The sequence below is a fragment of the Curcuma longa genome, chromosome 1 (assembly GCF_044706935.1).
Source record: "Curcuma longa cultivar G26 ecotype Majalengka, Jawa Barat chromosome 1, ITB_CL_G26_1.1, whole genome shotgun sequence".
NCBI lineage: Eukaryota > Viridiplantae > Streptophyta > Magnoliopsida > Zingiberales > Zingiberaceae > Curcuma > Curcuma longa.
In genome coordinates, this window is record NC_133861.1 from 18031951 (window position 1) to 18053500 (window position 21550).

General features: G+C 37.9%; 3 protein-coding genes across 3 annotated transcripts; 1 reads left to right on the top strand and 2 right to left on the bottom strand.

Annotated features, from left to right (window-relative positions):
• Positions 1–62: 62 nt before the first annotated feature.
• LOC141833201 (aspartate aminotransferase, cytoplasmic) lies at positions 63–8073 on the bottom strand. The gene is made up of 12 exons (XM_074720588.1): positions 7858–8073; positions 7390–7461; positions 7241–7302; positions 4712–4795; positions 3981–4080; positions 3776–3896; positions 3495–3658; positions 2242–2379; positions 1459–1580; positions 1084–1178; positions 566–686; positions 63–335 (listed from the first exon to the last, which is right to left on the bottom strand). Exons 1-12 carry the CDS (start codon positions 8053–8055, stop codon positions 251–253), a joined length of 1362 nt encoding a protein of 453 aa, XP_074576689.1. The 5' UTR covers positions 8056–8073; the 3' UTR covers positions 63–250.
• Positions 8074–10184: 2111 nt separating this feature from the next.
• LOC141845086 (L-gulonolactone oxidase 3-like) lies at positions 10185–12425 on the top strand. Its single transcript, XM_074733132.1, has 4 exons — positions 10185–10703; positions 10765–11088; positions 11212–11467; positions 11549–12425. Exons 1-4 carry the CDS (start codon positions 10356–10358, stop codon positions 12364–12366), a joined length of 1746 nt encoding a protein of 581 aa, XP_074589233.1. The 5' UTR covers positions 10185–10355; the 3' UTR covers positions 12367–12425.
• An 893-nt stretch (positions 12426–13318) lies between these two features.
• Positions 13319–21189, bottom strand: LOC141827707 (UDP-glucose 4-epimerase GEPI48-like). Its single transcript, XM_074715029.1, has 9 exons — positions 20821–21189; positions 19456–19505; positions 18277–18412; positions 16054–16155; positions 15750–15977; positions 14419–14500; positions 13986–14068; positions 13671–13762; positions 13319–13524 (listed from the first exon to the last, which is right to left on the bottom strand). The coding sequence occupies exons 1-9, from the start codon at positions 21001–21003 to the stop codon at positions 13419–13421; spliced, it is 1062 nt and encodes a 353-aa protein (XP_074571130.1). The 5' UTR covers positions 21004–21189; the 3' UTR covers positions 13319–13418.
• Positions 21190–21550: the final 361 nt, after the last annotated feature.

The following is a 21550-nucleotide window of genomic DNA, read 5'->3' on the forward strand; positions in this document are numbered from 1 at the left end:
CATATGTGCCAAGTCATCAGACAGTTAATGGCCATTGAACCAACACATTTCATTATTAGGGCTTTCTCCAACAAACAGCAATAAATTCATTGAACGATTAGTGAATTTATTTGAGACGATATAGTTGATAGTCTGTGGAAACACCACTACCAAAAAAGGTTTGAATGCTACACTTACATCGATACACAAGCTTGCAGGCAGAATGCGTTGCAAAACTTCAGTCCCATCCTTAATAGTGATATTCCTTTTTTCACTTAATGCGATTGACTGCTGCATGAATGGCATCAGCAAGATGAGGAATCGTTTTGGTGCTCAAACCAGCCATGCTAATCCTCCTGCAATAAGCATGTTTTCTGTTAATAATTAGACAGGGAATTTCTAGATAATGACGAACGGAACAATGCTAGCGCCATGGGATGTCAACACCATACAACGAATTTCAAAAATAATTAAGATGGACTAATCATTGAACAGAACAGATTTTTTAGCTCATGGAAGGCAGCGTTTGAAGACTCCAAATTATAATGCAAACCTCCAAAATTTTGAAGCAAGATAAGATAATTACCCATCAGAAGTCATGTAAATATGATACTCTTTAGTCATGAAGCTCACTTGCTCGTTGTTAAGCCCTGTGAAAGTAAACATACCAATCTGTTTGATGATGTGACTCCAGTCACCGGGTGTCCCTGTATAACCAACACAAGAAGCCTCTTAGTTTCAAGACTAGTAAGTAAAACTCAAATCCTACATCAACTCAAAACCATGTCATCTTTCTCGTGAATAATCAAAGATTTCTTAATATTTGATAGATAGGGTGATTATTAGTCCTCAAAGCTTAAGTTATATGGAACTTTTAACTAAAAACAGAGCATAGCAAAACCTAACAGAAAAAACCAACTAGCAAAGTCACATAACAGAGCCGCGACTTATCTGGCAAAACTATATAACTGTTGGCACAACCATTCATCAATTACCAACTTAGGAGTGATAGATAAAAAAGGTGCTTTATCATTGTATTCTATAATCGGTAATTAGAATTTAGGATGAATGAAAATATAACAAACAGTTGATAAATTCATATACCTCTAGCACTTAAAGCATTGAAAAGCTGCTGACGCATGCTAATTATACGATTTGCCATGGCTTTCAACTCCATTGTCCATTCATGGTACATTTCTCTGAGAAAGCACAGAAAAACATAAGCCTTATCCACTAAACTTGAAAGAAATTCAGAATGTAGGTGCTTATAGAAAACTGACAAGAATGAGAAGAAAATCAAGCATCTGCATGCAACATAAAGCTACAATTTTCTCCCAAACTGAGAACAATCACAAGAAGTATTAAGCATGCAAGCTCTTTTTCTTAAAACTCCAAATGCAAGCTTTCTTAAAGCCCCAACCTCATGTAAGCTGGTTTAATTCAGGCAGTTATTTAGCTTAACAAGCAAAGATGAAATACCTGTCCTTTAGAATGGTGGCAACGATAGAAGCACCGTGAATGGGAGGATTAGAGTACATAGGTCTAATCACAAGTTTCAGCTGACTTTCAACCTTAACTGCTACATCCGCAGATTTACAGACCTATAAATTTAATTAACAGAAAGGTCATTCACAGAGAAAAAGCCATTCATAAGTTTTCGATTCAGTGAACAGCAGTGATGCCACTTAACCAACTTCTGGAGTGCTAGGACTGATAATGTAGTGTGTTATGGAATGGAAAGAGTAGCACGCTAATGTTAAAAGTGGAAAGTGTAGCATGCTAATGTCAGAAACAAAAGAAATCCACAACCAATCAGAACTAAATTTCTATGAATTTGCATATCAAGTTGCTTACTGGAACATAATATTATGTTTCTTGTAGTTAGGTTGGTGCATCTGGTTATTTTAATTTGATGCAAATAATTGATCTTCTGGAAGTTGCTTAATAAAGTTCAGATATTTCAACCTATAAATGATGTAATTGAATTTCTAATCATTTTGTTGAAGGTATAGATCTCCATCGACAACATTGCCAAAAAAGAATACTTGGATCTAAATTTGGGGTTGGCTGGGTGGAACTTTCAAGAGTGGACTTCATCAGTAATCAGTATGACTATCGAGAACTTTAATTTACAGTATGAAATAGCTTAGTCGTCAACCCAGAAAAGGATTCTTATGATCATTTAAAATCAGTGTAGCAGAAAACTAAAGAGATTAACTAACAAATGCATAGAAGATGAATCCCAAGGAAGAAGTCACTCACAATGCTTAGTGCACCAACACGCTCCCCATACAGACCCATGTTCTTCGCATAGCTTTGAGCCATGACGCATTCACCTCCATCAGCAACAAACATCCTTACTGATTGTGCATCAGCATCCAAGTCTCCACTTGCAAATCCCTTAGAGTGAATTTAAATGAGATCTCAATACATCCGCACACACATATGGTGTTTTGGTATATAATTTGAACACATATGTGTCTAGAGTTGAAAATTTCAAAACAACCATTCAAAAGGAGTAAACTTATCATACCTATCATATTGTTATCCTCATAAACAATTCAAGTCTTCTATTTCATCTCCAGCTTTACCTCTAATTTTTTGTTAATAAATTAAGGCAGGTACAAAATCATCAGGAGAGCTGGTTTGTTTAATGGAGAGAACAAGGGATACTCTTCTACGAGTAACAACCTGACTAAGACTGAGTGTGGGAATGAGAAGCTCAGCTTGGAGGACGATGATGGCTGAAATCTCATAAGCAGAGGGAGTGGAGCAGGAGTTTATAGTCCATGAATTAGAGCTACTGTGAGTGAAGAGGAAGGTGCATATTACAAGCAGACTTGAAGACTTGGACAGGCAGAGTACACAACATATTTCATGCTAACTTGAGGGGAAAAGAAGATAAAGCAAGAGTTGACTATAACAGGCAGAGCAAACAGAAGATTTTATGCAGAGGGCAGCAAGAGTCAACTATAAGACTAGAGCAAAGACAAAGTCGGAGCCAAGAGTGCTGATAGAAGAAATTTGTGATGGAGGAAGAAGATGATGATGAAGGGAAGATCCAGAAAGAGGAAATACAATAAGGATTTTATGACGATGAAGTCAAATTAGAGTTTTTCAATGATGGAATGGATGAAGGGAAGCTGCATTGCTGCATTGTATCCGTAATCTTCTTCTTAGGGGATTGATTTAGATAACACTAACCCTAAAATTGGATTGACTCTGATACCATCTAAATGGTATTATTGAAATTGACAGATGGATCATTATATAGAGGTTACAATTTATATATTAAACAAAAAGTAGAGATAAAATAGGAGACTTAATTTGTTCAATGGAGACAAAATACGATCAGTTAACCTCTTTTAAATATGTTGTCTGGAAATTTTATATCGTTAGCAGTTAAGTATATCATGGTGCTTTAGCTTCTCCATATTATAATCCATGGGGAAAGAAGAATCACAAAAGACATGTACTTGACTTTTAAGGATTTGCTACATTAAAGAAACTCTTACTTGATAAGCACTGTCAAAGAAAGGAAGCATGCTTTTGGATCTCATGAACTGTCGGATTTGCTCCCATTGATCTAGAGTAGGATCCACACCAGTTGGATTATGCGCACATGCATGGAGGAGCACTATAGCTCCAAGGGGAGCCATATTTAGGTCTTCTAGAAAACCTGTAGTAACAAAATTTTTCCATGGAGTTAAAGCACAAAGTGAATCCTAATTACCTACATAAGAAAAAGCACTTAAAGCAAAGACTGATTTGCCACAAAAGGAGGGATGATTTACACCTTGAAAGTTCAATCCTCTTGTTTTTGGATCATAGTAGCGGTAAGTTTTCACTGATAGACCAGCTAATGTAAAAATTTTTGGATGGTTTCCCCATGTTGGTTGAGGAATATATATCGTATGCTGGAGAATCAGAAGCGTTAGTGTTATATAACTTCTTCCTAAACACATCATAAAACAACTACAAGATGAACTGCATTACTGTACCTCATGGTAATGCCTTGCCAGAAATTCAGCTCCCACCCTCAAAGAGCCGGTGCCAGATAAGCATTGCACTGTTGCCACCCTATTTTCTTGAATGGCGCAACTGCCAAAAAGAAAGATGTATGTCAACAGCCCTTGAATGAGACAGGCATCGACAAAACAACTGAAATGGAAACATGAATTTTGCACATGTACCACCACATGAGTCTCTTAATATTATTTATAAGACAGCAACCACACACGGATGTCGATCCACAATTCAATCATTGTAATCTTCATTTTTTTTTCAAGAAATCCACATATGTGACAACAAAATATAGTTGCTATCATATTTCATCAGATCCTCTGTCGGTCCCCAAGTAAAGAGTTTATACATAATATAAAAATTTAAAAGGATTTTAATTTTTAAAAAAATTGAAGAGGAAGTTTCGTGAACGTGGATTATAGCACCCAAAAATTTGAGATTTGTATCTTATCATAGCTGTTTCTACCTGTGCCAGCCTTTTATTATTATTTAGGTTAAAAGCAACTAAATTTATTCATGTGCATAGTCAATCATAACTCCAAAGTGGCAAAACATCTTAGATCATGATGCATTGGAAATAGAAATACCAATGCCTCTAACATAAATTATACAAATGAGGGTAATTATGTAACACGTCCATTTTTTGGTGCCTTTACATTTTCACCTATAACAATTATTAGAGAACTACAGAAGAGGTAGAAATATGCACCTGTCAGCTCCAAATATTAGTCTAGCACTCAATTTATTGAAATCTGCCAATCCAGTTATTGGGAGGTATTCCTTGATACGAGATCTGCAGAATATATTAGAATGAAACAAGACAAATATTAATAAGAATAGTAAATGGAATCTACAGCATAAAACAAGACAAATATGTCTATGTCCACAACTGCAGTGGAAAAAACCCTTACACTATAGCCAAGGAACGTACATCACATTAGTGCTACAATAGACACACGAGATGAATTTATCCTGCCTTTGATAAACCAAGAAAGCCAAAGCTTAAAACCAAACGAAATCTCATAATTACTTGATCACGCAATTATCAAATCACATGTCATATATAAGACCAAACCACTTCTAAATACTAGGGTCAAAAATACTAGGACAGGTCAATAGAGTACCTGGTAGAAAAGCTGGACAGAGCACCAGGTAGGGTTAGCTAATGCTTGGTAAAATCCACTGCTCACCTATGTTGGTCTGAATTTTGCTAGGTTGAGTCACCATGAAACAAGGTAAGGTACTGAAATCAGGAAGGATGCACAACACCTTGCACCCTTGTGAGTATACATTATATTGCATAAAGAATGTGTATTTCATTGAAGGTTTTGACCATTCTTCAATGAATGACATTCCTGTACTAGCGCCTCTTTCTATCAGGCATCATTCAAGAGTTGGAACACCCAGTATTCGATTATAGAGTTATGGGTCTTCCATTAGGACACTACTTGCCATATTCCTACTTTTGAAGAGAATTCCAATGATCTGGTTTGGCAAAAAAAGCCACTGGCGAGGAGTTAGCAACATTGAAGAAATTGCACTTGGAACCTGATTGAACTACCTCTAAAGACAATGACTATTAGGTGAAGTGGATTTCCAAGATTACAACAAAAGAAGATTGTCCTTCAATCGACATAAAGCTTGACTAGTTACCAAGGTTATAATCAAGAACATAGTTTTGCCTATACGAGACCTTTACACCATTATTTAAACTCACTTTCGTACAAACTCCTCTAGCTATTGCATCCATTCATCGATAGTTATTCTATGAATCAGATGGTAAAAATATCTAAGGCATCTTGCAAAAGAAGTCTAATCAGTCACTCCCCAGGATCGTCCATCTTCCTCACTAAGTTCTTTGCCTTTGCAAAACACGACAAGGCATCAAAGAAGCCACTAACAGTTGCTTTAAAGAATTCAGTGCTACCATGAGTCCATTACCTCCTTAGCTTCCAACATAGTCCACAATCCACATGATACAATACTTCGCACAGTCCTTTCTTACAATTCTTCTCAGAGGACTAACATTCTTCTTCTTTATGTTGACCATATAATAACTAGTGAAGAACTTTGCAAGCCTGGACGACCTAAAAAAAACCTTTAACGTATCCTTTAAAACGGACCTCAGCTAGAATTGAAGTCTCTCACAACTTGACAGGAATCAACCTCTCTCAAATTACATATGCATTAACCAAAATACCAAATTACAAGTGTTATATTGACAGATGCTAAAGTAGTTTCTACCATATTAGAAGCTAATGCAAAATTTAGAAAGTGTGGTGAAAACCTCTAACAAATACAACCCACTACAAATTACTAGTTGGTGAAACAGCGTATCTCACCATCACTCAACCAAATATTTCTCATATTGTTGATATCATGAATCAATTCAAGTTTGCCCCTCAAGCCACTCATTATGTTATAGAACTCTATATTTTTTGGGGAAATGTATACTCTGATATTCTTTGACAAAATTCTTCTTCACTCACCCTATGAGCATTTTGTGATGCTAATTGGGCTAATGATGTAGATGACTGAAGATCAGCTACTAGATTCAATATCCTCTTGGGTGATTCTTCTATATCTCACAAGAGTACGAAGCAAAAAACTAACATAAAGAAAAATATCATACTATTACTAAGTCTCAGAAATAATCTGGCTACAACTTTTCCTTAATGACATGGGCATTACATCTCCACGACCTAGTCTTATTAACTGTGATAGTTGAAGCATCACACAACTAGCCAATGATGTTTCTTATGGAAGAACAGAACATATTGAAATTCATAGTCATTTCACTCAACAACACATGAAAACAATCAATATCCGACTTCATCCAATACCCAAGTCAAATTAAATTGTCGATATGCTAAAAAAGTCACTTGTTGCTCATTGTCATCAACTTCTTTATTTCAAAGTCAATTTGTTCAAACTCCCTACCATGTTAAATTTGATGGGATGTTAATGCTTAAGAGAAGGGATCAACTCAAAGGGAAGAAAAGATCAATTGGAGGAAAAAACAGAAGAAAGCAAGTACCATAAAGTAAGCATGAAGACCAACACAAGGAGAGACAAACATCAACGATTTTAAACTATTCAAACTGCGAACAATTCTTAATGTGTATAAGCTAAACCATGTACAAAGTTTGCAATCAAATCCATCTTAATATAATTCCACAAATACAATAACTTTACAATTTCATTTTTGTTTTCCAATAGTCAAGATTAGGGATCATACGGATTATTGAGGAGCATTTTTTCGGCTTTCTTTACGACATTGAGAACAAGCGGTTTTCCTTCCTGCCAAAGAATTAGTGGGAGAGTCCTTTCATACAAGCTAAACGGCAAAAGAGAGTTAGCAGTAGTTAATCCATCTATTTATTATACCTCAGTTCGATAGGCCCCAACTCCCAAGTTTACCTTCATAGGACTTGGATCCTTGTTATATGCAACTGTCACCTGGTGAGCCATTCCAGATTAAAGACTGAAGCATTAGTTTGATGATCGATAAGCATAAATCTTCCATGAAACTCTCCCCAGAGAGGAAAATTCGCAGTGAACAAAAAAATGATCGAACAGACATTTTTTTGTAACTCAAAAAAGCAAACGTATTGCATCAATAGAGGGACGACAGTGAGCCAAAGCTACATCAGAATCAAGTTCCAGAAAGCAGAACAATCAATTACTTTTCAGTTCTTTTCTGTGGTCAGACGAATCAAATGGAATAACGTAAATGATATATTGAAAAGACAAATAATTTAAAAAAAATTAAAAACCAAGTTCCCACCACAAAAACCTACGAACAGCATGAAGAACAGATCGAAATACACAAGTCGAGCGAAAGAATGTTTTTACCCCCAGGATCGGGTCCTCCGGTGCTTGGGCGACGTTGGCGAAAACGGATCCACCATGGAATCCTGCGGTGGGCGCGGGATTGATGACTTCTCCGCGAGACGATTCGAGAGAAGTATCGCCGACGCCAAGGTGCCTCGCGAGGGTAGCTAACCTCCGTCCCAGCGAGGAGGGCTGATCACGCGCGTTCTCGATCTCCATTTCTTCGTTTGCGTGTCGTCGTGCGCCTGGTCCGCCATTTTATCTTAAGCGGCGCCCGATGCCGCTTCGTCGCTGAGCAAGCAGGACGGAAGGAGACGCTTCGATGGCAGGACAGCGACGCGTGGCAGTCAACCTTCCTTTTAAACATCCTTCAACATCGAAATAATTTCGAGTATATCTCCATCTCAACAAGTATTTTTATTTCATACGTTTCAATGTGAATAAAAATGAGATTATACAATTAAAATAATGTAAATAAGAAAATAAATATTAAACTTATTCATTAGCAAATTGAAAATAATTAAAATTTACAAAAAAAATATTTAAGATAAGTAAAATTAAATATGGAAAATATTTAAAATTGACATATCTATAATAAATTATATTTAATTCTTATTATTTAATAATTAATATTTTCATCTTTATAATAAATAAGAAATAATTATAATTTATTTATTTATTATTCAAAATATTTATTTTTATATTTTAAAAAACTTTTTAATATCCTTCAACATCAAAAATAATTTCGAGTATATTCTCGGTATTTTTATTTCTTACGTTTCAATGTGGATAAAAATGAGATTATATGAAAAAGAATAGTATTATACAAATAAGAAAAAATAATAAACAATAATAAATTAAAATTTTCAAAAATATTGTGTCAATGGTTTAATTTTGATATTGTGTCAATCGATTAGAGCTAAAGTTTGATTGTTCAATTTCAAAAATATTATTACACTGTAACAATATGGTAATAACAAAATCAAGTAATAATAATAATGAAAAAGAAAATGAGAAAAAAAATGGAGATTAAAATAAAGGGAAATTTTGAAAGAAAATAAAAGAGTGGGAAAAAGATTGGTGTAAAAAACATGGTCTAGTAAATATGTATTGTTCGTATAGTGACAACATGATTTTATGGCAGTAATATGAAGATCTTGTCGATTCTATCTCATTCCTTTCAGTCATACATGCTCCTTTTTATTGTGCCGATTATAAATAATACACTGACACAATTAAAAGCGGGCATAATGTTTAAAAAGAATTAATTGTATTTTTCTACCTTCAATAAAAATAATAACTTTAAATACTTTTTGTACTCGTCGAAACAAAAAGAAATATTTCAAAGTCGAAAAGCATCCATTTTTTCTTATTGGAAGGGACGTCGAAAAAGAAAAATAATAAAAAAAAATTGTTAAGTAGAGTTATTGAATTAGTATGGGGGAGGAGAATAATGCAAATAAGAAAATGAATAAAGATAAATTACAGATTATTAAGATTTTGACATCTATAAATTTTTAGTATTCGATAATTAATATTTTTTTAATAATAAATAGAGAATAATTATAATTTTGATTAGAATTAGTATATTTTATTTATTTAAAATATGTATTCCCATTTTTAGTTTAAAAAGGAGTGAAGAATTCTGTATGACTGTATTTTAATTATTTTTAAATTAATGTATATTTTTTATTTTTCGTGTGAGTTTTTTTTTTTATGAGATTATTTTTTGTTTTTCAAATCATCCACTTTATTATTAGTTCGTAGTTAGTTCTACTGTTTGATTTTGATGCTGAGTCATAGAGAACAGATTATTGTGTTCCAATCTCACTTTATTATTAAATACTAAAATTGTAAAGCCACGAAACTTAGAAGATCGTGAACGCACATGCCGCATTATGCGAAGAGGACATTTATTCCCACCAAAGAGGATAATTTATAATAGTATAGAAAAAATCTACAATAATAATTATAGGAAAGTGAAGAATGGATCTGCTCATCTACCGGGCCTTAAATTTATCTTCTCGTGTGTAATTCATTGAGTTTTAACATATAACTTTCTAACTTTCTGTACCTGATTGAATTAATCAAATTTTAATGAAATTGAAATAATACCTTCTCCATAGTAATTAACTATAATTTTTTAATTTATTTTTTCATAAATATCAGGAAATCGATCATATTCACCTATACTGTCAGAGTTTTAACCTGAATAATCTGCGAGGTGACCGTATAGTAATTGGGGTCAAGTTAACTGGACCATCTTTATTATCGGTGGAGGTGAGGAAGAGGTGAAAATGAAAATAGGAGAGGAAAAAGAAAATACAGAAGAAATATTCAGTGTTTTTAATGGGATAGAAGAGGAGGTGGAGTGAAGAACTAAGGAGGAGAAGAGGAAGAGGAGAAGAATGAAGAAAAGCTTGAGCTGGAAGTTGCTCGGTAAGGGGGTTGTTGATGGATGAATTGGGAGAGTTGAGACCGGTAGAATTTATCTGAGCATCAGTCAAGTGGCCACCAAAATGGCCGCCGCAATCCGGAATTCCATGTTGCTTGTCGTCGTCATCAGCGGATGGAACCGACTCTTCAGCTCGGCAAAGCCGCCGGCGCCGCCCGTTCACTGCGACGGCACTGGTTGCGTCCTCTCCAACGCTTACGGCGCGTGGGTCGACCGGCAGCTGTGCCGCACTGGCCATGTTGTCTTCCCGACGACGGAGGAAGAGTTGCGCGTCGCCGTGTCGGAGGCTCACCGGGAGAGGCTTAAGGTCAAGGCGGCGAGCGGCTTCTCCCACACCATCCCCAAGCTCGCTTGCCCGCCGCCGGAGAACTCCGTCGTCATCAGCACCGCCAAGTACAACTCGAGGATCGAGGTAGGCGAGCGATTTGATTGATTTTGTTGCCCCGAATCGGATTTGATTGCTTTTGCATTAGGTGGATGTGGCGAACCGGAGGGTGGCAGCGGACGCCGGAGTGGGGCTGCGGGAACTGATCGATAAAGTGGAGGCCGCGGGTCTGAGCCTGGTGGCGGCGCCGTACTGGGAGGGTGTGAGCATCGGCGGGCTAATCAGCACGGGATCGCACGGAAGCTCGTGGTGGGGCAGGGGAGGCGCCGTGCACGACCACGTCGAGACCCTGAGCCTGGTGGTTCCGGCGTCGGCGACGGAAGGGCATGCCAAGGTCGTCACACTGCAACGTGGGGATCCCCTGTTCAATGCAGCAGCCGTTTCCCTTGGGCTTCTCGGAATCATATCTCAGGTCACTCGATTCGATCGATTAGCTTGCAATTTACTTGGAATGATCGCAGATTCGCAGTGGATTGTCGTCCAAATACCATCTTCTTTCTGCTTATTAGTAATTCTTGCTACTTCTCCCCGCCAGGTGACACTGTCGCTAGAGCCCAGCTTCAAGAGGAGCATCACCTACTCATTCCGGGACGATTCCACTTTCCAAGACCAGTTCACGGAGCACGCCCGGAAGCACGAGTTCGCCGACATCACTTGGTTTCCGTCGCAGCACCAGGCGGCGTTCAGGTGCGACGACCGTGTACCCCTCAACACCTCCGGCGACGGTTTCAACGACTTCATCGGCTTCCAATCGAATCTCATGGCCGTCTCGATGGCAGTCCGAGCGCTTGGTAATTGATTAAGGCCGTTCTAATCCGTATTCTTTGTTCTCTTTTTACTCTAATTGATTAAGGCCGTTCTTGTGGGCGCAGAGAAAGCTTTCGATGACTCAAGAAACGTCAAAGGTAAGTGCGCCACCGCTTCCGGGGAGCTGGCGTACAAGAAGACGATCGCCAACGGCCTCAGGAGCAACAACCTGCTCTTCACTGGCTACCCTGTCGTCGGCCGTCACGGCCGGATGCAGACCTCCGGCTCCTGCCAACACTCGCCAGCATCGGACCCCTTCAGCTCCTGCGCGTGGGACCCCAGAATCCAAGGCCTCTTCTTCTACGAGACCACCGCCTTCTTCTCCCCCCAAAGCTTCAAATCCTTCATCCTCGACGTCAAGCGGCTCCGCGACATGAACCCGGACAACTTCTGCGGCGTCGACAACTACAACGGCTTCATGATCCGCTTCGTGAAGCGGTCGGAGTCCCTTCTGGGGCAGCCGGAGGACTCGGTGGTGGTGGACTTCAACTACTACAGAGCGAGCGACCCGTCCACGCCGAGGCTGAATCAGGACGTGTGGGAGGAGGTGGAGCAGATGGCGTTCGTCAAGTACGGCGCCAGGCCGCACTGGGCCAAGAACAGGAACGTTGCCTTCGTTGGGGTCCAGGGGAAGTACCCTGGATTTGAGGGATTTCTCTCGGCCATGAAGGAACTGGACCCGGAGGGCATGTTTCAGAGTCCATGGTCCGATGAGGTGATCTATGGCAAGGAAGCAGCGAAGGGCGATGGCTGTGCTTTGGAAGGGCTGTGCATTTGTTCAGAGGACAGGCACTGTAGTCCGAGTAGAGGGTACTTGTGTCAACATGGTCTAATATACAAGGAAGCAAGGGTGTGCAGGTTCGCCAAAGCTTCCATCGTATGAGTCTTGGAATTTTATTTATTGTTGTATGAACTCAATAATATCCGGGTAAAACGACCGTGGATTATCAATGTAACTATAAAATTTTATTTGACTGAATCCTAAAATATATTGACTTAGGCAAGTTTAGTTGTCCGTGGGTAAATGTTCAAAAGGTTCTCATTGGCTTACCGCATTCCAGTGAAATCCCTGCATCATGCATCAGGTGCCAAGAGTCGATAGTTCTGTCAGGCATTCTATCGAACACACGGCGAACATCGACCACGCTGCCGCACTTTGAGAACATCTCCAGTAGCTTGTTATTGATCTGTAGATCAGCACGGAAGGGCGAGCGGAAAAAGGACTCATAAATCGTTTTTAATTCTTCGAGATGCTTCCGATCGGAGCAGGCAGCGATGAGGTCGAAGAAGGTAGGAGGGTCAGCACAGATTCCCTGGTTCAACAACCCAACAACTTCCTTAAGCCTACCCTCTCGGGCGAAGGCAAGAAGTGCAACAGGGTCCGGAGGAGGCGCCGCCACGGGAAGTTGGCCATGACCTACCGGGGGAGAGCGGCGATTGTCGGATGGCAGTGGAGGGCGTGGGTTCTGGTTTTGCTGCGGCCAGTGGTTAGGATTCCGGTGGTCCTGCGGAAAGGTACGCGGAGCTGTGAAATGGGGTGGCGGCGGTGCCGGCGATGGGGAAAGGTGTCTCCGAAAGCCATCGGGGGAGGCGGCGGCGTGGGCACTGAACCATCGGAAGGCGAGGGTTTGGGAGGCGATACCTTTGCGTTCGCAAGGATAGACGAGCGAAAGATCGGGAGGCGCATCTTGAATAGCTATGGATTAGAAATCAATAGCTATTTTTTTTAAATCAAACATGGCTCTTTATATTAAAAAATATATCAATAATGGCCCGAGATATCAAAAATGGCGAGCAGGAAAATTACTAACTTGGCCTCTTCAATTGTAGAGGCATTTATTAATTTATGAGTTGCAAAACTAATTCATGTCAGCTATTTGTAAAAAAGAAGAAAGAAAGAAAATCAACATGTGATAGCTCTTTGAACTGATCGGGTCATGTTGATGGGTTGGTGGACTCGTCAGGTTTTCCATATCCCCATGGATTTTTGCTAGCCCAATTCCATTGATCCCGACACATCTCTTCAATCCCATACTTCGCCCTGCAAAAATCATAACACGTCGAGTTCTTTTTCAATCGAAAACGGATTAGGTTCACTAAAACTCTCATGGGAACAAAAATGTAAAAAGTGGCAATACATGAAAGTATAAAAAAAATAAATGTTTTGGTAAGGTCAATGCTACGTACTTCCAATTAAGCTCTTTCTCTGCTTTGCTGGTAGATGCATAAACAGTTTCGCAATCACCGGGTCGTCTTCCAGCCATAACCAGAGGGATTTTCTGGAAGCACTCAAATGACATACTCAGAAGCTGATAGAAGTATGTATATACGTAAAGAAAAATAGCTGGTGGAATCTTTTATTTTTCTTCCTTTTTGTTATATCGTCACGAGGAATCATTTGTCAAATATACTACTTTGGTGTCAATTTCTGTATATGTCATTCAGACTTGATGTCTAAGGTGAATTATTTATCTAAGTTCGAAGATATGGATTGATCAGTACCTTTCCGGAAGCCTTCTCAAATGCCGCTACCATTTCCAAGACAGATGTACCCGTACCAGTTCCCAAATTATAGACTTGGCAACCTGCTGGTTCAAAAATTCTTCATGACTACAAAGATGGAACTGAAATGCATTTGTCTAGTGCAGGATAACTCAGGGCTATTCAGAGCATTACTGATAGATGAACAAGAGAAAGGAAGATTGTGAAGAAGTACTACACGACAATTTTAATCAATACTAATGCAGCATTTCATTCACTTTTCTTCAACCAGCGTCAGGCTTTAATTCCTAATGTCTAGGTTTTTTTTCTCTCTTTCGATGAGGTAGTGTATATTGAAAAAGTTTTTATTGATAAAGTACAGAAGCATATAATCAATAGTTTAAAACTAAAATGGAAAAAAAATTGTGCAAGTGAAATTTCCAAATTCAATCACCTGCTTTACTACCCTGAAATAGCTTCTCTACGGCTGCAATATGTCCATCTGCTAAATCAACAACATGAATGTAATCCCTTACCTGAAATGAGGGAAGATAATTTGTAAGCAAGAAACCACAATCACATAGTTAAGTGCCAAACAATTTTCCTACTAATCTTAAAGTTTAATACAAATGTTATTCAGTAATATTAATAGAACAATTTCTCTGTTGGGGTAGGCAAGTCAGTCGTCTTTCCTCTCCCTCAAAATGATGATTTCTTTGTCAAAACCAGAAAAACTCAGCATCCACATAACAAAATGATGGGACTTCTTGAGATTGCTTGCTTTTTTGTCTGGAAACCTGGATTCATACTCTTCTAAATAAAACTTGTTTTTCAAAACTTAGAGGAACTTAGTTATATTTCTTGCCAACAATTAGGAATTCTTGCCAAAATTTTTAGTAAAACGGCACTATCTCCCTCAAAATTTTTAGTTATATCTCAACCGCCAGGCGTTAGCAAATTTATTTCACTCCCATAGCACAAGATAGGCATTGGTGAACAGGAAATAAATGCGGAAGTTTTAATTTCCACTACCTCCTGTACCCTTTCTCGGTATCACAGGGAACCAGGTTAAATTTATTAGTGGCGAACATGTATTCTGTATAAATGTTGCATACTTTTTCTACATTGGTGTGCGTGATCAGTTCTAGTTTTTCTCCCCCAAATTAGGCATCTTTAAATCATTTCACATACGATCCAGAGTGTTCATATGTTTATATGATGGAGAACATTTTGCACCTATCTTTTCATCCTCATGAAAGGACCGACTAGAATATTGCTGAAATGAGAAGGATCTTGAATGGAGTGGCAACATTCTGGTGTGGGTGATATACAAGTTGGTCATTTGAGTCATAATTTACAAGTCAACCATTTGCACTACAGAGGTGCAAGTTTAGAAAGATTTGGCTGCCCTTCCTCTCCTTTGTCTTGATTTTTAGTTGGGTGTCACAAGACCAAATTAAGCCCATTGGGACAGGGTCATTGGTCATGTTGTTGTAAGAATTGAGCAGTTGGAAAGGGGTTTTCTTCCAATTGTGAGCAGAAGAATTCTTGTTAATAGCATGCCCAATTCTGCATTTGCGTATATGAGTTTTTTGCACTATGCTGCTATGAACTATGCAATTTTTTAGAACAAATGAAGACTACCTTACACATTTTCCTATGGTTCTCTTAACTGATATGCTTATTGTATGATTGATTAATGTAATCTGACAGCATTAATAAACTTAAAGAAAGAAAAGAGTTAGTCAAGAACAACATTAATCTAAACTGAGGTAAGAGTATTACCCCTGTGCCATCTTTAGTTGAATAATCATTTCCAAAAACAGTAAGAGCAGGTCTCCTCCCAACAGCTACTTGTTGTACGAATGGCATGAGATTATTAGGAATTCCACGAGGATCTTCACCAATGAATCCACTAGGATGAGCACCAACAGGATTGAAGTATCTTAGTAAAATTATGTCCCATTCACTATCACCGCAATGGATATCACGACAAATCTCCTCAATCATAAGCTGTAGTAAAATAATAATAAATCAGTAAAGTAAAAGTAAATAGGAGAGATAGAGACGAAGTAACAAATGAAGAAACCTTAGTTCGTCCATATGGGTTTGTAGCACATAAGGGAAATTCTTCAGTACAGGGCACTTCCTTTGGCCAACCGTAGACAGTAGCTGATGATGAGAATACAAGCTGAAAAATTCAAACATGATTTCCTACTTAGTTGCAAAAATTCAGTAATTTCAAGGTGTACCTGATAATGCCTGATGATAGAAATATAGAATTCTCTGTTGTGTTTAAACGAAGCTACCGTGTTAAGAGGCAAACAGAATTTTTTTACATAGTTTTTAAAGAGAATAGAAAAAAGAAGGAAAAGAAAGTAAAAGTGGTTTCTAAACAGGGTCGTGCATTATTACAGATTAAGTAAATCTGGAAACTACCACATGGTGTCAGGCTATCAGCATAAAGCAAGCACTATGTCTTAGCTTCCTTGTAGAAGAATCTAATGGACTAATATACAGAAATAATTCTAAGAAACCAACTTACTGAATTATATACCTTGTGGTACAAGAGATCTTGTTTGCACACTGATAATGGTAAGTGGTCAAGTTAGACAATTTGTTTCAATGTGTTTGACAAAGAGTTTAAGTTGGATTTACTTGTGATACTGATGTGTGCATCAAGTGTGCAAAGATTTGACAAAATACACATGGAACTCGGAGAACTTGTGGCCCAATGTGGTCAAGTTATTATGGTTGACTTGACACAATAAAGTTGGTTGAAGTATGCTCGATGACTTAGAGGTGTGTATTTAGGTAGACTCAAAGGATCTGAGGGAGCGTAAATTCCTTTAGAGGTGAACTCTAGGATGAAAAATATGAAGCACTTGCAAGTTCGATAGTTTGACAACCTATAATGAGGTGAGCATGTAGGTGATCGGAGAAGGGTGACATTAAGTATCTGAGAGACCGGAAATTCCTAGTAAGGAGAACTCTAGGAAAGCTCAATAGGAGGTGGAATCTATAGGTGAACAATAGAGGATGACATGTTGCAATAAGCTTGGAGGAATTAGTACATCTTAGAAACTGATGGTTTGATATAAAGTGAACTCGAGGGCAACATAGAGTATCAACAACGTTGAAGATCTGAAGGCAAGAGAGCAATGAGATATTACAAATGAAATGTAATCTTGGATTTGAGTTTTTAGACAGCATCATCAAGGGTTGTTGTTTAGCTAGGTAGGTATAAACTATCTAGTATCTTGAGAGAAACCTTTAACAAAATAACAATAGGTCCCAAGTTGTAATGTATGGCTAAGCTCGATCTTGTATCTTTGCGTAGGATTACCAGGGTGTAAGCAGAGTGAAGTTAACATTTTCAAGTAGATTCAGTTAACTGGATAGTTCAGTCAATTGAACACAAGTGTTTGGAAAAAAAGATGTTTTTGTTTAGACTCAAGACGACTAAAACTGGTGATACAATCAATTGCCCAGCTAGTTGTTAGTTGCGCAATGTTTAATTCTGCCCAATTAGCCGACTAGAGGTAGATAAAATAAAGTTGGTAGGGTTGACTCTACAAAAGCTCTTAGGGAGCTTTAAGATGGTATAGTTCCACAAAAATCAACTTAAAATTCCTCCATTACTCAAAGATCTCTAAGGGCCTGGAAAAGGTTTAAGTCATCAGCTCAAGCACTTGGTAATTTCATATCATCGTTTATATTTGAGAGGAGAGTTTACTTGTAAACATTTCGAGCAGCAGCGATTGTAAGAGATTTTATCTTATTATCTCTTGTAAAGGGATGGTTCTAGTCAAATCGTTGCTAGGTGACTCACTGAACAACTTGTAGGTTGTGGATTAAGAGCAGTCTCCGAATCACAATATAAATATTGTGTTGTTAGCATGGTTCAAAATTTGTTATTCTTATTTCATTGCATCTATATTTGACAAGAACCACCAAACACACATGAGAACTCCACTAGAATACTAACAATTGATTTGTTTTGTGTTTGCAAGGAAGAATTTTAATTTATAGGCGTCTTGTATTCACTCATCCCCTCTAGTAGGTCTACTCATATTCAGCCAATCATCGATCCTCACAAAACCTGCTTATCAAAATAAATCATATTGATTTTTTTTCCACAGCAGCTTCACTATTATTACATTTGTTTATTCCTTTCAAAAGATATATTGGTAAATTTGGTGTCACTTCCGTTATCAACAAGTTTGTTCTGTTACAATAACCTTCCATTCAAAGATTTAGTGGATTTCACATGCCCCTTTCACAGCGAAATAAAAAAGTAGAGTTAGAGTACCTTTTTGCATCCATAATCAGCCATTGTTTCCAAAAGAATGATTGTGCCAATAATGTTATTGTTATAATAAAGCAAGGGTTTTTCAACACTTTCTCCCACTGCCTTTAATCCGGCAAAGTGTATAACAGCATCAAATCTGCAAAGGAAATTAAAAGCATAAATGAAAGTTCCACATTATTTACAAGAAAACTACTAATTAGTGCTTCAAAGAAAAAGAATAACTAATGACAGACAAGTTGCTCACGTGGGAGGATTATAAAACATTTATATCCTTGAAAAAAAATAAAACCTCTCTTATTGTGGACACTGAGAAAGGTTGAGGTCGTTTAGTTTTTATCCTTCCAACATAAACTGCTACAAAAGATTTTAATAAATTTGTGGAATTCACTAAGGTCAATGTAATTCATAATTTGGCTGATGGAAAATTTATTACCCTCTCGCCAATTATTCAAAACAAGATCCCTTTGTATGTGATGACTATGACATGCCTTGTAGATAAAAAGTAGATAAACGTTATAAGAAAATGCAGGTTTATGGTGGCACTTCTGACAATCTGAACCCAACATAGCATGGGTTCTGTAATAACCTTGTATCATTGAAAAATAGAAGTAAAAAACATCTATAGAAGAGAATATCTAGTAAAAAAATCACTTTGCTGCAGAACTGGTATATTTGACTCAGTCTTGTTGATTTTAACTGGGTGATACTGCTATGGTTCTGTCAGGTTATTGTTTTATGATACTGTTCTGTTTAGGAGGGCATAGCATTCTGTAGAGTGGATCAGAAATTAAATTGATATACGATCAAGTAAAAGATGTAGAACTACTTAGAACCTTGCATCAGAGTAGTTATATGGAATCAAATATTGAATGAACACACCAATTCAATCTATCATTTATTTTTTCAGGTCACAGTAATGGAGTACCTTTTGGATATTAAGAGATAAGAAAAATACTCACATAGTGAAACATGGCGACTGGAAAATGTTATGAATGTTTAGCCAAAATCACAGCACGTTTATCCCAAGATGTAACAATAGGAGTAAAATTTATCTAATACAAAGTCTAAAAGTAATTTTTATGTTAACTCCGTGCGTGACCATATTAACAACAATATTTTATCAAAAAGTCTCTAAAGTATCGAGGCCCGACTCTGTTCGATCTTGGGAACAAAACTTACTTTGTCGAATCAAAAAGTTTCTTCAGGGCATCCCTATCTCGAAGGTCAATCTGTAGAAGATACAAAGAAGATGAGAAACCAAGACCACGTTGCATGTTATTCTCTAGGCTTAAACAAAGACCAATATAGAACGGGGTTTGAAGCAATGAGCCGTCACCGTAACAAAAATATTATTTGACACAGCTATTTCTACTAAAGCATTCTTGTCATGCAATTGCAAATCTAATTAAGAATATAAAAAAAAAAGTTGACTTTGATATATACGCTGTTGTAATATGTTCCAGTAGCAAGAGGATAACACATCAGTTCCCGGATACAAAAAGCCAAAATATACCATCAATCGGACATCTGTAATGTTGCATATTAACAACGAGATACATATGGACACGATTGATGAGATATTAGATAAATTAATTGAGCACTATAATTGGATACGTAACTGCAGCTCGATGTTTTCAAGTTCGATAGGAGTCCTTGGGTTAAAATAATAAATAAAACAAAACTCAGAGAACATCTAACGTGTGCGTAGCGTATCCAAGATAGCTATAGGTTTGGATAAGAAAGAGACATACTAATAAATTAAAGAGGCTGGTGGATCGAAAGCATCGGTTATGTATAGTGGTGTATTGCATCATCCACTAAAACGTATAAAGCCAAACTGGCTGAGTTCGCCATAGAGAGGTGCAAATAGATTAAAGGGATCGATTCACCTAAGAATTCACAATGCTAGACAGCAATATCAACGACAGATGAAAACATAGAATAGTGATCCAAAGACAATTCTAGAATAAATGATGCTGCACAATTGCCAATAAAATGTTGCAAAAAATTGGAAAAATTCATAACAATATGGTGCAAGTTGCAGGACCGGACACGAAAAAGTGTTTCAACTTAGTGGATTGGCATCAGATACTCAACAGGTGTAAGTCACACGATAATCGAGGACTACCTACGGAGTCAATACACTTGGTCTCTTAGCAATTAAAGTTGAAGAAACCGTAAGCCACTTACCGCCATCAAAAATAAAAGGGGAGAAAACGTGACGCAACCATCATCGACTGATTAAAATTCTTTCGTTAAAAAAATGAACCATTATTAGTAAACAAATCGCGTGGTGACATTCCTTCTCAGAGATGAATCAACATTTACCAGGAATAAGAATCCGTGTAACTCAAAAAAATATGAATCCCTAAAATTCGTAGTTAAAGCCAAACAAGCGATCGACTGAAAACAAGAAAACACATCCAAAAGAATCAAACCTTGCACATCCAAAGGCATAAATTCCTACAAGGACATCCATCCCGATCCAAATATCCTAAAATCCCGCTCCAGAAATCAAAGTGCAAAAGAAAAGCAATCGAATACCTTGTGAAAGGTCAGGTTCCTGCCGGCGTCCCCAGCGAGCTTGGCGACGCGCTCCAGGGCTGCCTCCGAGGAGTTATCGAGGTTATCCACCACAGCGACGCTGAAATCAGCGAGGAGAAGCTGCAACACGGTGTGACTACCGATGTAGCCAGCGCCTCCAGTGACCAAAATTCTCTTCCCCATGGCGTATCTGGCCGGAGGAGCCGCGCCCGAGAGAGAGAGAACGTACGAGAGGAGGAAAAGTGCGTGATCGGAAGGAAAACAGAAGGTTTTATAAAATTAGGGCGTGAAAAGGAAGGAGCGAAGCGAAAGCAACGGCGGAGACGAGAGAATGGGGCAGCGACGGAAGCGGGAGAGCGAGAACGGCAAGCGAGGGAAATTAAACGCGTGTGGAGTCTGTATATATAGGCGCCCTGCCATGTCTCGTCTTATAACTTCCTTTCTTGGAAAAAAAAAACTTATTTTATTTTACTATAGTTGGGTTAAGTGGCTGTTTGAGTTAAAAGGAAAAAAAAGGGCCGATTATATTTAAAATTAAAGGTAAAAAATTATAAATTACTATAATTTTTACTTGAAAAATAGTTGATATATTAATTTACTAATATAGGAGCCAATAATTGAAAGATTAACTAATTGGAAATTTGATAGGGAATTTCTAAATTAAGTGAATAATTATTTTAAATACTAATGAATATAATACAAGTTTATTATTTTTTGTCTTTATTGAAAT

Bases quoted from the DNA above. Each gene is read 5' to 3' on its own strand.
- LOC141833201 (XM_074720588.1), bottom strand. From the start codon at position 8,055: ATGGAGATCGAGAACGCGCGTGATCAGCCCTCCTCGCTGGGACGGAGG. The intron at 3,659-3,775 runs GTGTAAATCATC...TTGTTACTACAG, and splicing joins AAGAGGATTGAACTTTCAAG to GTTTTCTAGAAGACCTAAAT. The intron at 2,380-3,494 runs GTAAGAGTTTCT...ATTCACTCTAAG, and splicing joins TCTTTGACAGTGCTTATCAA to GGATTTGCAAGTGGAGACTT.
- LOC141845086 (XM_074733132.1), top strand. From the start codon at position 10,356: ATGGCCGCCGCAATCCGGAATTCCATGTTGCTTGTCGTCGTCATCAGC. The intron at 10,704-10,764 runs GTAGGCGAGCGA...CTTTTGCATTAG, and splicing joins AGTACAACTCGAGGATCGAG to GTGGATGTGGCGAACCGGAG. The intron at 11,468-11,548 runs GTAATTGATTAA...TTGTGGGCGCAG, and splicing joins GATGGCAGTCCGAGCGCTTG to AGAAAGCTTTCGATGACTCA.
- LOC141827707 (XM_074715029.1), bottom strand. From the start codon at position 21,003: ATGGGGAAGAGAATTTTGGTCACTGGAGGCGCTGGCTACATCGGTAGT. The intron at 18,413-19,455 runs GTAAGTTTTGTT...TTTCCTTTGCAG, and splicing joins AAACTTTTTGATTCGACAAA to ATTTGATGCTGTTATACACT. The intron at 13,763-13,985 runs GTACTGATCAAT...GAGTGCTTCCAG, and splicing joins TTGAGAAGGCTTCCGGAAAG to AAAATCCCTCTGGTTATGGC.